The 18,699-nt window shown below is 31.3% G+C and overlaps 1 protein-coding gene across 3 annotated transcripts in view; it reads right to left on the reverse strand.

Annotated features, from left to right (window-relative positions):
- LOC118189053 (uncharacterized) overlaps positions 1-18,699 on the reverse strand; it is a 230,213-nt gene that overhangs the window by 22,886 nt on the left and 188,628 nt on the right. For all 3 annotated transcript variants that reach the window (XM_085825004.1, XM_085825003.1, XM_085825005.1), the window contains exons 5-6: positions 9,177-9,389; positions 509-596 (exon numbers count right to left, since the gene is read on the reverse strand). In XM_085825004.1, the coding sequence (XP_085681130.1) occupies positions 509-596; positions 9,177-9,389 (301 nt within the window). The remainder of the gene's footprint in view (positions 1-508; positions 597-9,176; positions 9,390-18,699) is intronic.

The raw sequence follows: 18,699 nt of genomic DNA on the forward strand, positions 1-18,699 counted from the left end.
TTTGGAGAAGTCAAAGATATTCAAATTTCTCGATGACAGGAGAAAACTATATAATACCGGACAGAAAAATAGTTTTCATTTGAGTTAGGAGTATTGATAGATCACAGTTTCGCTTTTTAGATGTCCTTTACATTGCATTGTGTTCAACGTTCAGAGTAGTTTCAAGTGGCAACAACTGATTGTGCCCTATCATACCGAGAAAAGCAGTAAGAATATTTTTATGTGAAAAATTCCAGAAATGTTTTTGGAAAAATAAATTTCATCAGGCTTTCATCGATTCTGAGTGCATTCAGTTCATTATGAACCCCTACGCATGTAGCAATATTCTTACTGTTATTCGTAATTGTTACTTTTAAATTATTTGTGTTATATTATGATTAAAGAGAAATATAAAGAAAAATGTAAGGGGTGTTCCATGAAGAAAACTATTCTTTTGAATGGGGTGAATGAAAAAAAATATTGGGAATCCTTATGCTAATTAATAAAAGAAGCATAATATTTCTCTTACCCAGATTTGCGTAGTCTTTGTCCAGTTTCGTCTGATGTTCTTCTTTCGAATAACCACTGGTTTGACCACTAAACTTCATATCAGGAATCTAAAAGGGAAAGAATTTTTCACTAACCTTTGCACAGTAAAATAATTCCGAATGTAAATAGAGAAGTAAAATTTTGTTGGTTTTTCTTGTTCGCCGCATTTTAGTTTGATTGATTCAGCCAGACTGCAAACATACGTACAAGTCCGACTGTAAAATCTACCTACAATAGGCGCCGCTAAAGATGATCATGTTTGTCTACGGCTGTTTAAATAACATTAATCAAGTGATAACTTAAACGATGAACAAAAAGTATGATGTGGACACCACATGACGTTCTTGTACAGCGTATTGAATTGTACATATTTTTTGCTGCTCTTCATTTAGGGTTATTTCTTCGAATTAGTCTAACTTAATTAACCGATTCCTCAAGCCAAGTTGGAATGACATCAAAAACTGCAAATCTTGAAATTAAATATCCCGATCAAATTTTGCCGTATGAGAGTCAAACTTCTTACATTTTCATTTTTTCATAACGAGTATAAAACTTTCCCAAACATAAGTAGAGGAACTGGGAGACCGTACAAAAAGTTAAATTTCGTTATTTGTTCAAAATTAATTTTTTAAAATTTGATATTTCCAAAACATGAATATTTTCGTCGTTTAAAACACTTCTGTAATTGTTATTATATGTCTACGATTAACAGTTGTGAAAATAAAGGCCGGGTAAGGGCGGTGGGTGTATATAAAAGAGTCAGAATTTACTTAAATTTCATTTTAATTACTAAAGTAATCTTTTTCTTTGTCAAAATTAAAACTTTCATAGAAGTATTAAAAATTTTTTCTTTTGGCTTCAAAATTCCATCTTTTGTTCCAATTTTTAGCCTTTTGAGCGATTACTTTCTTGCCAAGGTATTTTAGTTTCGCCAATACAGCCAAAATGGCAAACCTATATGTCACTATCGTAACTATCTTATTCATAACTTTGACTGTATTCTAAATAAAAGTGCTCGAAGGTTTTAATTACTTCTTGTGAGTTTTAATTAAGTCTTTTCATTAAAATTTTATAATTTCATTACGTTTTAAGTTCTTTGGGTTATGTGCTATTTGTTTAAAGGTAAAATTTTGATTTGAATTTATCACTGAAATATTTTATTTTTTCAGTTACATTTTCCATTCTTTAAATAAAGTTATTTAAGGTACAAGATGATAATTAGAATTAACTTTGTTTTTTCCTTGCTTTGGGGAGGGACCAGAATTTTCGCGTGAACTATTATAATTAAAATACATTGAAAGGGTTCATCGGCTAATTCTGCATACAGAAAAGCAAGGATTTTTCTGAAAGAGAAATTTTAATTGATTTCAGTGTTCCTCCTCCTGACGATGTGTCATTGAAGTTGAATGAATTCCTCTTCTATTATGTTCGTTTATCTTTAAATTTCATTGATTTTTTGAATTGGGGTATTGCTTGTTTAAAGAGTTTTGGTTTTCAATATTTTTTAAATTGTTTATTGCATTTATAGGATTATTTGAAATTTATTACTTATGAATTTCAATTTTTGGTCTTTGTGAAAAATTAATCCTGAATTTCTTACTTTATGTCTTTATATAGATATGTATGTATATATGTAATAATAGCAAGGAAAAGACGGAACAGTGTTGACGCATACGTAGATCCATATTGAAAAGGATGCATTCCGATTGCGTAGTTTGCTAATATGTTCACTTCGTAATATCTTAAAACTGGGCATTCAAGGCAGTTTTAATTCCATTTTTATTTTCTAGTTGACGTTTGTGGCCACAATTCATTTGGCAGTCGTGCCTATTCAGAGAACATTTGTATTTTTGATATTATTCCAATAGCAAGCAAGACAGCGAAATTACATACTAGCAGGGTAAAGTGCGAGGCTGAAGTGCGTAGTTACGCAAGATGGAAGCACACGAAGAGAAAAGTTTTGGTTTAAGTTAAAAAGTTTCCGTTTCCCATTGTTACGTCATCAGCTTTGCGCTGCGCAGGCCATACTAAATGGAATGATCTAGAAATGACGCAATCCAGAGAAGTTATTACGATTTTTAGAATAGAGAAGGAGAAATTAAAGGGTTACCGTTAGTTTAAATTATAATTTTGATTCACATATTTTTTATCTTATATATATATATATATGTAAGATATATATGATCGGCGCAGCTCTGATGACGTAATCATGGGGAACTGAAACTGTCCTTGTAAACCAAAACTTTTCTCTTCGCGTGCCTCCATCTTGCCTAACTACGCACTTCAGCTTTTGCCCTCTACTCTGCTAAGATGTAATTTCGCTGGCTTGCTTTCTATCTCAACAATATCAAAAATGTAAATCTTCTGTGGAAAGGCACGACTAGAGTGCCAAGTGATTGTGGCCACAAATATCAATTGGAAATAAAAATGGAATTAAAACTGCCTCGACTGCCAAGTTCTTTAAATACTACGCAATTAAAATTCTTCTTCAGTATGGATCTTTAGATCACCGACCTACAGTGTTCCGTCATTTCCTTTGCTTTTATTATGACATATATATATATATATATACATATTTGGTTCTGCCAATTGCAATAAAAAAAATCTGATGTGTACACCACATGACTTCCTTGTACGGAATATTAAATTATACGCATTTGTTTCTTGCATTTCTTTTAAACTTATTGGATTTAATTAAATCTACTTCGCCGACAGCGCATAAACCACAATAGAATAAAGGCATTCTTTAAAATTCACTCTATTTGTTTAACATTGCGACACCACTCTGGCACTAGGTTCACTTAACAGTATTATATTTCATTCATATTATAGCTCAGAATGCACAAAATGTATATCATTTAAAGAATTATCTAATCGTTGCCACATGTTCTTTTCAAATACTATAATAAAGCTACAACGATGTAAAAAAGAAATTAAGCAAACAAAACAAAAAAGAAACAGTTTTTCACAAACGATTGAGTATTTCCCATTCAATTAATTCAGTTTTCACTTCGCGACAGGACAAAAATACATAAAAGCTCAAAATATCTGTATTAAAAATTAAATTACTAATTATTAAAAATTAAGTAAATCTTAAACACTTATTTCCTCGAAAAAGTTCCAGAATGGATTAAGCATGATTTAATTCGCAATAATAAATGAAGGCGTTATTTTTGTTGTTGCGAAGCTTAGTCTCTCTAGATTGGCAGCAAATCTACAATTCTGCTGTTTCAAATGTAAATAAATATGTCCGCCATGTTATTTAAAACTTAACCGCACTTAAACAGCTTTTAAATTGTTGATAATTGTACAAATATTGCTTCCAGAATTACGAAAGGCATAAAACCTTAACCGGAAGATAAGAACAACATAATTCAATCATTTTTAAAGCAAAAAATGTACAATTTACAAACATATAAGAGTAAAGAAACTGAGATTACTATGCCGAGTAATAAAATGGATATATAGATATATATAAATATAGTATTTATATACGTTTGGTGCGGCCAATTGCAACCAAAATATGAGGTGCACATCAACATGTTATAGCAGTCCTATATACAAAATTTCAACGTTCTGAGGCTACTCGTTTTTGAGTTATGTGAGATACGTACGTAAGCACGTACGTATATACGTTCGTGCAGACGCCACGAAAAATTCTCTTCAGAATTAATTTTAAAGCAGTTTTATAATTTTTTTGGAGGAAACGAGTCTTTTATTCTGTCCTTACGTACAGATATCACGCAAAAACATCGTTAAATTGCATTCGATAGCGGTCAAAATGGATATTTTCTTTGAAATATGCTGCCTGAAACTTTTCGCGATTACAATACTTCCTTTTTACTTCGTACAAGGAAGTAAAAAGGAGGTGCACAACTTACTGTTATAGCAATTCTATACACAAAATTTCAACGTTCCGTTGCTAATCGTTTTTGAATTATATGGGATACATACGTCACGAAAAAAAATCCATTTTCAATCTATTTTACTATCCAGTTTGGAATAAAGAATCCTTTATTCTATCCGTGTGTACAGTCGTCAGGCAAAAAAAAAAAAAAAAAAAAAAAAAAAAAAAAAAATAGTCAAACTGTATTCGGGAACTGTTAAAATGGATGTTTCCTTTGAGATCTAATAACCGAAATGTTTCGCAATTACAATACTTCCTTTATTTCATAGAAGTAAAAAAAGCCCTTCAAAATAGAAATCGAATTTAACTAATTTAATATAAATGTAACTAGAAACATATAAAGAAATATTTTTACAGCATTTTAATTAAGTACAACCAAAAGTTTATTTATAAACTGTCCGTAGTGTTTTTATGCAAAAGTTCTCTTATGAACGGTTTATAACGTTTCTGGAAATTATTTAAGCGATGCTGTACCCCTAATCTTAATACTCGGAGGACATTCCTCATTAGAAGAGAACTTGCTAATATTAAGATTTAAATTTAGGAAAAAAGCAACCTGAGTTTGGTGTAGGGATTTTGAGGCGGAAAAAATTCTGCAGACACCTTTTTTTCCCTTCTTTTTGCTCCTGGAGAAGAGGGGCCTGTGTTGGATACCCTCAAAATCGTTAAAGTTATTCACAATCCGTATCAAACTAAGTTTTTCCATTCTTTTATTTTTTCCAAATTTTGAATATTTGACTAAAATCGAAATTAATGTGTTTGGCGATTTAATTTTTTATTTGCCTACATTTCTGCGCAATTTGGTAATTTTGATAAAGCATTTTAAGCTTATTCGGTGACGAAAAATTTTAATCTCTAATATTTTTATCCTAGTAACCGAATTTTTCATCACAATAAGCGGTGTATTTCCCATGTTTTCGTATACAAAAGAACATCACAAATCGATACAAGGCATCAGTAATTCGATATCAATATTCAAATGATAGCATTAACTGCGATTACATTAAGTGACATATATTTATGTCGCCTAATATGAGAATAACCGTCTAAATTAGATAAAAAAACATTTTAAAGCGAAAATGCAGGTTTTTGCGTTCTGATTTCTTCCAACTTTTGGGCATGCACATGATTGGAATTTTATTTCAGTTCACAAATCTTCTTTAGTAATCACAACCCCTCTCAAATACACTGCTGCTTTTAGACTAAAATAATATGATTCTAAATTTAGGCAAAATAGTAAAAAAATTAAACTTCGGGGGAACTATTAAAATATTTTGGAAGAGAATAAATATTTAATAATACGATTCATGTATAACACGATAAAATAACATAAAAATATTATTTTTACTTCCTTGTACGACGTTAAAAGGAAGTATTGTAATCGCGAAAAATTTCGGGTATCATATTTCAACGAAAATTTTGACCACTATCGAATGTAATTTAACGATGTTTTTGCGTGACATCTGTACGTAAGGACAGAATGAAGGACTCTTTTTCCCCCAAAAAATTATAAAGCTGATTTAAAATAGATTCAGAAGAGTTATTTTCGTGGTATCTGTACGTACGTATTTTGTACGTGGGACAGCTATAACACGTAGATGTGCACACACACCCTTTTTGGTTGCAATTGGCCGCACCAAAAGTATATAAATATATGTTATAAATATATTGTAAGGTATTTCTCCTGCTTTCCTGCTCCCACCAGCGTCCGAGCGGTAAAGTCGCTGAACACTGGTAGTTCGGTCTGAGGTTCGAATCCCGCGACTGGGCTGGCTGCATGGGCGTTTTCGTGGTTTTCCCCATGTGTAACGTGTATACGAGCCAGTTTCCCTTAGAAAGTCCTCCACGAAGGCATCCCTCCTTAGACAGATAGCCCTAGTGTGCTTCGCCATAAACCAAACCAAACCAAACTTCCGCTTCCCTAGCGTGCCTTCGTGGTGCTGTGGTTCTGCACGCTGGCCCGGTATTCCAGAGGTCCATGGTTCGATTCCCCCGGGAAAGGCGTTTGCTAATTTTTCATTTCTCTGGCTTTTCCAATTAACTTAATTTCTCTACAGTGGCTCTCGAATTAAAAGGATGTTGGATGAGGATTCTCCACACCCAGGATTTGGCGATAGGGTCCCCTAAAAACCCCAGTCGCCTTTTAAGAAAGGGGAGTATATAAGGTATTTCTCCCGCTTTCCTGGCGTACCTTCGTGGTGTAGTGGTTCTGCACACTGGCCCGGTATTCTAGAGGTCCGTGGTTCGATTCCCGGCAAAGGTGGTTGCTACTTTTTTATCTCTCCGGCTTTTCCATATTAAAATAATATCTCTACAATATATCCACTCTGTTACTCGTCTCAGTGATCTCAGTCAGTTTATAGCTATATGTTTCTGAACTGTGCATTTGTTGCTTTAAAAATGATTGATTGAATTATGTTGTTCATATCTCCCGGTTAAGATTTTTATGCCTTTAGTAAATCTGCATGCAATATTTGTAGAATTATGAACAGTTTAAAAGTTGTTTCAGTGCGGCTAAGCCTAATTATTTTTACCACAGCAGCTATATTTGTTTACATTTGAAACTTAGCAGAATAGTGGATTTGTTGCTAATCTGGAATCTGCTTATCCATTCTGGAATTTATTCGAGGAAATAAGTGTTTAAGATTTACTTCGTAATTTTAAATATAGATTTTTTGAGTTTTTATGTATTTTTGCCTTGTCGCAAAGTAAGAAATGAATTAATTGAATGAGAAATACTGAAACGCCTGTAAAAAACTGCTTCTTTTTCTTTTCTTTTCTTTTCTTTTTTTCTTTTTTTTGTTGTTGTTGTTTCCTTAATTCTTTTATACGTCGTTTTAGATTTATTATAGTATTTGAATAGAACATGTGGCAATGATTAAATAATTCTTCAAACAATATAAATTCTGTGCATTATCAGTTATAAAATGAATGAGATATAACGCTGCTAAGTGAACCTAGCGCAAGAGTGTCGCTATGGTAAACAAATATAGAGAATTTTAATAATATCATATATATAAATAATAAATATCATATCTGTGACGAAATTATTTGTAAATAATTTTAAACTCTATTTAAGACAATCCCAATAACATTGCTACTTTCGCATATGCCTAAAATTTATAGTAACTAACTCATTATTACGGTAAAGCTTTAGTAAACTGGGTATTTAGTATGGGCTCAATTGCAAGATCTGATAACAGCTGACGAATCAGATTTACTTATTTTTATTCATTTATTTCTTTTTATGAAATGAAAAATCAAATTACCAAAATAAAAAATATTTGAAATAAATTTTAAATTTTGCTTATTTATAAAAACAGACATTTAAAAAAAATCAGATTTTAAATTACGTCTAAAGGGGCACTTATTTTTAAAATTTTGTGCGTTACCTTTATTTATTCAATATCATGTTCTTCGCACTTTAACCATAAAATTCAGTTCAAGAGCAATATCGCAAAATAATTTTAAATCGAGCATATCTTTAGAATTTCCGATACACAGTTCCACGTGCTGGAGATAAAAAGGTTTTTTTTTTTTTTCCCACGTAGAGTGTTGCCATTGCTCGCTTTTAAATCGTTGAGTTTGTTAATCAAAAATTCGTTAAAGTTTTACAAAATATGAAATCGATAATAAAACAAATTTCCATATTTCAAATTTGGGCTTCCAAATGCCCATATTCGCAGTAGGATTACGTCATTCAAAATTGGATGGCTCTAGGTACCGTTGTTTTATCACAATGCGAGAAACATACATACATTTATGCAGATTATTCCTTATTTAATTTCTTCAAATATAATACAGGGCTATAATATATAGATACTGAAACCCGTATGAAGGCAGCCTAACGATCACGTTCATCTCATGTTGGATCCCCAAGCACTGACATGGCTATAATATTTGTTGGCAACAGATTGGAAAGGGAAATGGACATTCAGAGTGATTGGACGCAAAAATCCAAAACGAAAACAATTGTCCCTAAGGGACAAAGAGCTACTTTAAACTAACAATAATAATATCGCAAAGGAAAAAATTCCAATTTATGTTTATTTTATTTCTGAAGTATAAAGATTGGTACCTGGAGGAGATTTTTATTTGTTACACTTTATAATTCAAATATACTGATAGCTTAACATTAAATTCCATGACTGACATTTCTTCAAAATTATTCTGACATATTTAATTTTAATCATTAAATAACTTACTTTAGTTTAAACTAAAAACTCGTCAGTCAATCGGGTTCTTTTCGTATTAATTTTCAGATGTGAAATAAATGTATTCTCAGATAAAGCGATTAATTCGTATCCGAACTTACTTATTTTTTTCAGGTAAGAATTAAATAAGTAAATTAATTAGCTAAGTTTTTAGGTTTTCGGGTGCTTTATTCATGTTCGTTTTTAATGGAAATGAAAATAATATAAACCCGAATTTCAACTAATTAAAATCTCGGCATTGCATAACCATATTTGCAACAAATACATAGCTGATATGTATTCACGGGCCGAATAAAGTTCCTTTGGGAGATGTTGCTTACCACTGGCTTACTGTAGCAGATCATGCAAATGAAACGTACTTCACAGAATGCAACCACGCTAAGAAGATAATGTGTGTGGCGAAGTGAGGTGACTAACTTTCTTAGCACATGCTACCATCGTTACGAGGCAGGCCGGGGGGGGGGAAGGAATTGATCTTGAGACGCTTACTGTATTCAACATAAGAGCGTTAGAATGACGGAACTTACCTTAGGTGGTGGTGGTCTCGCAGGCGAACTTTGCGGTGGCGGCTTCGTGTACCTCGGTTGATGAGGAGGTGGTGGCGGTGGAGGTTGCATGGTCTTGCATTTGGGCGGAGGTGGTGGCTTGGGAGGGGGGACACGATCTTGACTTTGAGCTGCATTGGACACCGTCGGTCGGTTGGGCAGTGCCGAACAAGAAGGTGTCCTCACTAGGGCTGGCTGAAAATTGAAAACAGATGTTAATAAAGCATACATTGTAGAGCCTGCGGGGACAGACATTTAATTCAGCTCAATAAATCACCGAGAAAATGTGATGCAGGAACATCGGCAGAGAGGCAAGTGGTCAGTGAACAAACTGAGGACATGCCCATCCGCTGACACCTGCACGCCGCTCTCCCTCCCATTTCCTTCCTTTTTCGTGTGGGCTGTTCCGCATTTATCCGGTTTCATCATGCATATCAAAGAACTTGCACTGCGCGATACACACTCTCTACACACGGACAGAACTTAAATTGCGCCGCATCCCACCGGAGCCAGGTGCTGGTACAGTTTACGAAATAAATCGTAATTATACGCGAATCGCATTGTAGCCCTAAATAAGACAGGTGTGGCAGTTCTTTTATGCAATGGAACGACAATTTCTGAAGAAAACTTTTCTGGTCTCGCAAAATTTTGTTTCAGTAATAAATCAATCTTAAAAACTTAAATTATAACTTCTGAATGCATGACTGTCTGTGTTTCTGTTTTGTTTCTTCTTTCCTTGTTTCCATGCTTACACTGCTTAAATTTCCTTCCATACTCTCATACTATTTCCAGTATTCTTTCTAATCTCATTAGTGATGATTTAACACTTTGAGGAGCAATATTAAAAAATAACTAAATATACACAAAAGATGTTACTTTTTTTATAACATTCTGGCATAATTAAAATATTTTCATCGAAAAAAAATATTTACATTTTTCTGAAAAATTCTTCGTTTGGAATCATATGATCCGTTCCGTTTGGAATCATATGATCTCAAGACGAGAACTCCACCCATCTAGAACTCACAAAGCACATAACTGCATATAGGAGAAGCACTCTGACAGGCATGCCCGCTATTTTGAAATTTACTGTTTTACTATATAATCTTAGAAATGTATTATATAATTACTTGTAATCTTACTATAAACAATATTTTAACATAATACGATAGAAATAGTTGATATCAGTGCAATAAAAGATGCACACTACGATACAAGATGATGAATACATAAATACAAGCATAAAAATAGAAATGATTTAGAATAACAAAATAACTACAAAAGTTTACATTCATTCAATAACAGCTAATTTTGTTATTTAAAAAATATTTGTACTCTTAAAACTTCGTTGAATTTCTAATATATTATATATATAATTACGAAACAGTTTTTTTTTAAATAATATAATAATGCCTAGTATTTTTGCGATTTAAGCTGCTGAAAAATTATCAGTAAAGACATAAAGTAAGAAATTTAGGACCAATTTTTCGCAAAGATCAAAAATTGAAATTCATAAGTAATAAATTTCATATAATCCTATATATGTAAAAAAATAAGTAAGTATATACAAAACAATACTTTTGAAAACAAAATATAAACATGTCTAATATCATCTGCAGAAAAATTATCATTAAAGACATAATGTAAGATTATGTAATATGTAATTTTGAAACCAAAAGAAAAACTTTTAAATATTTCAATGAAAATTTATTTTAATTTTTTAGTCAAAGAAAAAAAAAAGGCTGCATATTAATTGAAACTTTCAACTTTCATGCAAACTTCATACCAGATTTTAGCCTTTTGAGCGATTACTTTCTCGCCAAGATTTTTTTAGTTTCGCCAATGAAGCCAAAATGACAAACCTGTACGTCCCTAGTCTAATGAGAGTGCTCGAAGTTTTTAATTACTTCTTGTGTGTTGTAATCACACATATAAAAAAAAGATACTTAAATTTAAAATAAATGATTTAAAGTAGTTGTTACCATTACACTAACTTGTATTGAGTTGGAAAAGTAATTTGTAAAAAATACACAAAAATAAATTCAAGAGGGAAAAGGCAATATTATGATTGACAGACTCAAAACATTTTCAAGAGGGAGGAAGAGTAAGTACTTCAGCGACAAAAACTGCTTTTACTGGCAATTCAGTTAATTCTTCTTTTTGAAGTCTAAGACATAAAAAACTGAAATGATGACTAATATTTCTTCATGGTGTGCTTTTCTATTCTGAAAAATCAAAAATTACTAGGCCTTAGAAATTCATGCATTTCAACACTGTTTTAGAATAGAAATATAATTTTCAGTGGTACTACCGTCTTGAATAAAAAGCAAAATATAACGTATTTTTTGAAAAACAGACATATTTTTTAATAGAAAGTTGTACTTTTTTGGGGGGGAGTGTCAAATATGCTGTTCACAAGACGGAAACATCGTCCCCGAAGGGTTAACTATTTTGATTTTTTTTTATTGGTGTACCAGAATTCAGCCAGAAACTGATTGTATTATTCCTTAGTTTTCGAGTGACGCTGTAATTCTAGCCAAAATTCAAAATAAGACAAGTTCAATTTTTTTATTCAACTGTTTATCATTAATTTAGCTCATAAATTTTTATTTATATCTTTACGTTAAAAAAATTTACTACAATTATATTATTTATTTAATCAGTAATTATTTTATTAGCTATTCTGTTTATAAATTTTTGTTTGCTTTTCCTAACGGCTTTATGTAGGACTCCGATACCTCAAATTTTAGAAATTAAGCTCTGCATATGCCAATATTCGAGCAATTGTTTATCCAAAGCTAGGATTTTATCCCAAATCATAGATTTAAAAAATACATAAAGAAAAATAAGAAAAGAAAAACAAAAGAAAAATAAAATCTGAATTCAGATTTTATATTACTACGCCCAAAGAGGCGGTTTTCTCATTCACACATACATACACGTTTCGAGAGTATTTGGGCTAAAAAATATTTATATTATAATAGCATATGTTTAGAATTTCCAATCCACAGTCTCGTGCGCTGGAGATAAAAGTGTTTTATTCCTTACACTGCTCGCTTTGAAACTGTTGAGTTTTTTAACCAAAAATTTGTTAAAGTTTTACAAAATATAAAATAGACAATAAAAAAAATTTTAAATTCTGTCTTCCAGGTGTCCATGTTTGGGTTTAGGACAGCAATATTGAAAATTTGATGTCTCTACATACCGTTGTTTTTTCACGGGGCGAGAAACATACATACATTCCTGCAGATTCTTCATTATTTAATTTCTCTAAATATAATACAGGGCGATAATATTTGGCGGCAACAATTTGAAAAGTGATACAGTTGTATATAGTCATTCGACGCAAAATGCCGTTTCGAGACTAGTAGTCCTAGGGTAACGCCCTTTTGGCCTAAAGAAAAGGAAGTCTCAGTTCTCAGAATGCACTTCTCTAAAAACAATTACCCCCAAAAGATATTAAAAAATGCATTGAAAATATTTTTCTGTTTCCGAATATCCGGGATAAAGCTGCTAGAAATAATAGAATTATATTCTTCGAACGTACACATGTTTGCTAGCATGTCTGGTATTCTCAATTTATTCAGGCTGATAGTCGTGCATATAGTATATGCGCATATTCGTTGTAACAATTGATGAACATTCTTGCTCCTGATCTCAATTAATTTGCGCACAGAATTGGGTAGGGAAGAGATGAAAATGTCGTTGCTTAGGATTTCATAACGGGCTGGATTAGGTTATTAAAAGGCCACTTTGCCCACCTCTGTTTTAAATGATTCCTTTTATTTGCTTACAACAGAAGTTTCCAATGGTACTGACCTCCTGCGAGCCGATGAAATTTTAAAGCAGGTCAATAATAATCAAGGAGTCGACTGGGAGTCGATAGCTGAATTGGAATCAGCAAATGATTGGCATAATCAGAATCCCATTGATTACAAAAAATAATTATTCATATAATTATTCATTCATAAAAAATTGTATTACATAGTAAGAGAGAAATCATATAAATAAGGGAAAAGATAATACTAAAATTTTCTAATATATTTTTTAAATCAGTAATGTTTTTTAAAATGATATAATTTTTTATGGAGTTAGAGCAATATAAAAAAGTAAAACGTGATAACACGAGAAAACACAATTAACAAAATTCGTAGAATGCAAAAGTAGAACTGAAAACAAGAAACAGGTTGAATATATTTGACTCAAAATCTAAGTCAATCAATTTTATGGAAAATATTAAAAAAACAATTGCATCATTGTATCCAGAGTAGCCATCAAGTTCATTAAAATTGAACTGTGTACTATTAGAATCTGCGACTGTGTTTTTGAAGATTTTTTTATATTTGTAAAATTATTAAAATGTACGGGGGTCGATAAAGAAAACCATTCCTTTAAAAGGGAACGATGCAAGAAAAAGGCTGGGAATCCCTGTACGCAGTTTTCTAACATCGATCACATAAAACAAGTTTTGGACATCGTGGATTTTCACCAGCGCTTATTTAAATTGGACGGATTTTCTTTTGTTAATTTGAAAAAAAAATAACACTTCAAACGTGTGTAAAAGTTCTGATAAATATGCTTCATTTTTTTTTTTTTTTTTTTCGTAAGCGTGTGGGCATCAATCAAAGTATCAAGGGAAACACACAGTGCTCTTGCCCAGAATCGAATGTAGCATTTTTGAAATAACTTCTACTTCTAACATGTTTCAAAATATGTTTATCTTTTGTTCTGGCAATTTTTAACTGTCCCAAGTCTCATTTCGGATAAGAATTGTTAGGATATATTGTGAGACATTAGATTCTTTTTTGAAGCAGGAAACTGAAGAAATATTCAGTGCGTCGAGTGTACTGATCATTACACGACGAAAGCATGCTAAGAAGGCAGGAGAAACACCTTATATACTCCCCTTTTTAAAGGGCGACTAAGGATTAGGGGACCCAATCGCCAAATCCTGGTGGTGGAGAATCATCAACCATCACCTTTTACAGTTCGGGCGCCACTCTGCGACATTAGGATATTTTGGAAGAAAGAGACGTAACAAATGTGCAATGCTCTCATCCGGGACTCGAGCCTCGGACCTCTGGAATACGCGCCGAATCTTCAAAGCTTGGCTTTTTTTGGGGGGGAGGGGGTAAATCTATTTTGTGACATCACTAAATAGCAAGCTCTCCAGTCAGATGTAAAATAAATCGAATGTATTCACAATAACAGCATAAGCAAGGCCTATCCAAAGTATTCACAATCACAATATAAGCAAGGCCTTTTTTTCTCTTCTTCTTCTCTCTAAATGCGCTCGGAGAATCAAAGCAAAGACAAACTTTGTGCTAGACGAATTCAAACAACATAATTATAAAGTAGAGTAAGCAGCCAGACACAGTTGACAATCTAAATCTACCTAAACTTTTAAAAATTGGCTCTAATTGATTCTTTAAATCAGTGATCTCAAAATCAAATTGCATGAGGGAAAATTCAGGATTTAAAAGCAGATGACGGGCCGAATTTCTCTCTCTCTCTTTTTTTTTTTTTTTTCCTTTCCATATATTTCCTTGTACGAAGTAAAAGAAGCATTGTAACCGCGAAAAAATTCGGGTATCAGATTTCAACGGAAATATTTATTTCGACCGTTCTTCAATCCATTCTGACTATTGAAAATAATTAGTTTTGGACAAATAAGAAAATCTAACTTTCAATGCGGTCTCCCGGTTCTTATATTTGGTCATACTCGTTACGAAAAAATAAAGATACAAGAAGCTTGACTCCCGTAAGACAAAAATAATCGGGATATATAATTTCAAGATTTGCAATTTTTGATGTCATTTTCAACTTGCCTTGAAGGATCGGTAAGTGAAATTAGAATAATTCGAGGAAATAAGCTTAAGTGAAGTGCAGCAGAAAAAAAATGTGTATAATTTTTTAGGCCATACAAGGAAATCTTTTTTTTTTTTTTTTTTTTTTTTTTTTTTTACAACGCAAAACACGATTTATCGTTGTTTCAATTTTCATTCGAATCTGTTGCCATTCGGAAAAGCGTAAGATATTATTCTTTCATAGTTAATCTGTCTATTATTAATTAACCAAATCAACTACTTAAAAAGAATAGATGCAGTTCTTAAGAGCATTATTTTTTACTCCTGAATCGGATTTATTTAAATAAAATGCATTTAATTCAGGATATATCTAATTAAAAATATTAGATATTTTTAAAGAATTAGATTACATATTTTTCACTTTTTCGATATGCAGAAGGCATATAACATGCTGTTGTTAGTCTAAATGTTAATTCCGTGTCACCTTTATGTTAGCTCCATGTCATGCTAGTTCCACGTCAGTTTTTAAACAAACAGGAAGATATATAATGTTCTCAGTCATCTAATATCGTATAAAATGTTTCGCTGTTCCACCTGGGTTGCCTCTGTCAATAATCCCTATTGGTAAGCCATATTAAATTTTAAAAGAGACCTTTCGAGCGAGCGTTAAAAATTCTGCTTTCAGAATTTTTAATTAGTTTTTCTTTTTCTTTCTCTTTTCTTTGCCTTTCTTTCTCTCTCTTTTTTTCAACCGAAATGGAAAGTTTGTTTTTTTAACAGGGCAAACATTTTTTTAATTAAGTTTAAATTTTATCCACTAAGTATTTATCAAGACGTACATAAACTTAATAATAATAAGCAAAGGAAACAAATTCCAATTTATTTTCTGCTTCAGGTCTGAAGTTTGAGATCTGCATGAAATTTCCGTTATTTACACTTTGTAATTCAAACGTATTTATCGCTAAATGTTAAATTTTCAGTTTGACGTTTATTTCAAATAATTCTAATGCGTTGAATTAACCAATAATAATTTAAATTAAAATAAATATACTAAAACTTTCCAGATGAAACTTGAGATATATACAACAACAAGCTACCTTTCTTTCATTCCTATTAAATTTTTTTTCAACGCATATACAACATATACATGCATTCCTATGTGTTCATTTCTTGCTACGGCTTTCAGCTACAAAATTTCATGGCGTTTCGATCTGGATAAAATTTATAACCTTCGAGAAAAATTAATAAAAAATGCCTTTGTCACGAACTGTAGATGCTTATCGGTCAATCTGGTTCTTTTCTTAGACCTTTATTAATTTTATACCGCGGGGGGGGGGGACAGTTCACGTATAAATCTATTCGAAAACAAAGCGTTTATTTGCCTTACAAAAATTCGTAACTGAAGTTAATTATCTTTTGAAAAATACGAAAAAAAAAAAATCTGTATCTTCAAATGGGTGTACTCCAACTGCGCTAATGAAAATCCCCCCCCGGGTCGAGCTATAGTCCAACTGCGCCAATCAAAATTTCTTCCTGCTGCCTACAGGGTTGCAATTTAACTTTTCGAAGCCAATTGTAGCCAAGAGGAAAATAAAAATAAATAAATAGAATTACATATCACAAGAACAAGTAAAAAATATCTAACAAGCAGGCTAATTACTTGAATAACAGTAATAAATGCGAGAGCTAACAAAGAAAATAAAAAGTATTGGTAAACATACATATTAACATTACAAACATCTTTCATTTATTATAATAATATCATTAATTAAATAATTATAAAGCATTCCGTATCAAAGTGTGTTAAAAAGTGCTAAAAATATTTTTTGTTAATTAAAATAATCATGTAAATGTTTGCAGAAATTAAATTTAGTTAAATTAAAAAAAAAAAAGCTTAGCATGAAATCTATTATAACAACATTACTATGCATTTGGAACACTGACGTATAAATTGTAAATAAATTTAAATTATTATGCTAAGAAGTTTTTTCTAAAATTTATCTAGAAGAAAGGAATTAGATAAACAATACTGCAAATTAATATAATCAATCAGGCCTCTCGATAAATAAAAGTTTATTTTTTTAACCAAAAATTAAAAATTGGGATGCAAATGTTTGAGTAATGTACTTAAAAATATCTGAACATATAATTAATTAGAAAAGTATAATTAAATTAATAACAAGCTAATTAACAGTAACATTAAGCTTAATTTCATTCAATCTAAAACAAGCAATCGATCAGGAGCTCCGCATAACAGAAGTTTTAATGCTATTTTACGTAGATTTGCGTATAAAATAAAAGTTGTACTTCTGAAGCAAGTGAATAATGTACTGATAGTCAACAGGAATTAAAATACAGTGGTTAAAAATATAATTACTTGTCAGAAGGTATGCAAAGTTGCCATGGCTAGAGAAATTGAATGATTATAGAAAACTCATTAAGTTAAGCGCTACAGTGTGAAAAGAAAATTCTGGAATAAACATGTTAAGACAATTAGATGGAGAAATAATCCTTATTTTATTGATATCCATATAAATTCTATGCTTTTGGAAAAATGTTACATATAATTTGCACCGAGGTATCAATCACCGAAACCGAGTTAATTTCTTTCCTTACTTTACTTCTTATTAGAGGGATTTGTAAAAAGATATGCTAAGGTAAAGGTGAAAATTTTTGCAACATTTTTAAAGAATAAATTAAAAAAGTATTTTTACTTAAATTTCAAGTAATTAATTTTACAAATAATTCAGTCTGAAACTAGGTTGGAAAATAAGCTACATGCTGAAGATTAAGCTTTGCCAAGGTGTTAGAAACATCTTCTGTTAACTAGAGTTGTGATGCAAGAATTTGTAAAAATTATCATTTAAATATAAATTGGCATAAATACAATACAAAGTATATAAATTCTACATGCATGAAAACTTGAGTACAGTGCAACAATATGTGAAAAAGAAATGGATTAAAAGGGAACTGAAAATCCCAGGATATGAATATAAGGGAGTTTGATTTTTTTTTTTGTTAATTATGAAAATTCTGCTGACGCTCATAATTATTAACTTATTAATTGAATGTGTATTAGAAATTAAATGTATGCCAAAGTAAATCAGGTGGAAAACAGAATAAATATTTAAATGTTTCTAGTATTAAAATATGAAATTTGTAACAAAGTTAAATAACCTTAAAATAACTTCAATTATTAAAAATGGAAAGCTTAATACGGGAATATATTGCAATAATATTAGTGTGAATTTAGAACGACATGAGAAGTCCAATTTTTAGATTTAATGAAGAGAATTTTTTAAATTAAATTAGAACTGTTTACCTAAAATGATAAATTTAAAAGTTAAAATCATTCTGCTATCTAAGAAGATTTGTTAATATTTATCTAGACAAGAAACTTATTTAAGGTGACCTACAAATCCCTTATTTGATACGTTGATTACGTATCAGTTTTGTGTATATCATTAATCTACCAATTTTACTAATCAAAACTGATATATATATATATATATATATATATATATATAAATCAGCGATTAAAATCTACAACTTGGAAAGTTTTTAATTCTTACAGAGAATAAAAAAGATCTGGCTCATCATTCCTTTAAGCATCATAAAACTTTAATATGAGTGTAAAAGAAATTTATTTTTACTTTAGCACACGCCAGACTTTAAATTAATATTTGTTTTCCATGCAC

The sequence above is a fragment of the Stegodyphus dumicola genome, chromosome 10 (genome assembly GCF_044657685.1).
Source record: "Stegodyphus dumicola isolate Sdum_Otavi_A_Nest chromosome 10, ASM4465768v1".
NCBI classification, from domain to species: Eukaryota; Metazoa; Arthropoda; class Arachnida; order Araneae; family Eresidae; genus Stegodyphus; species Stegodyphus dumicola.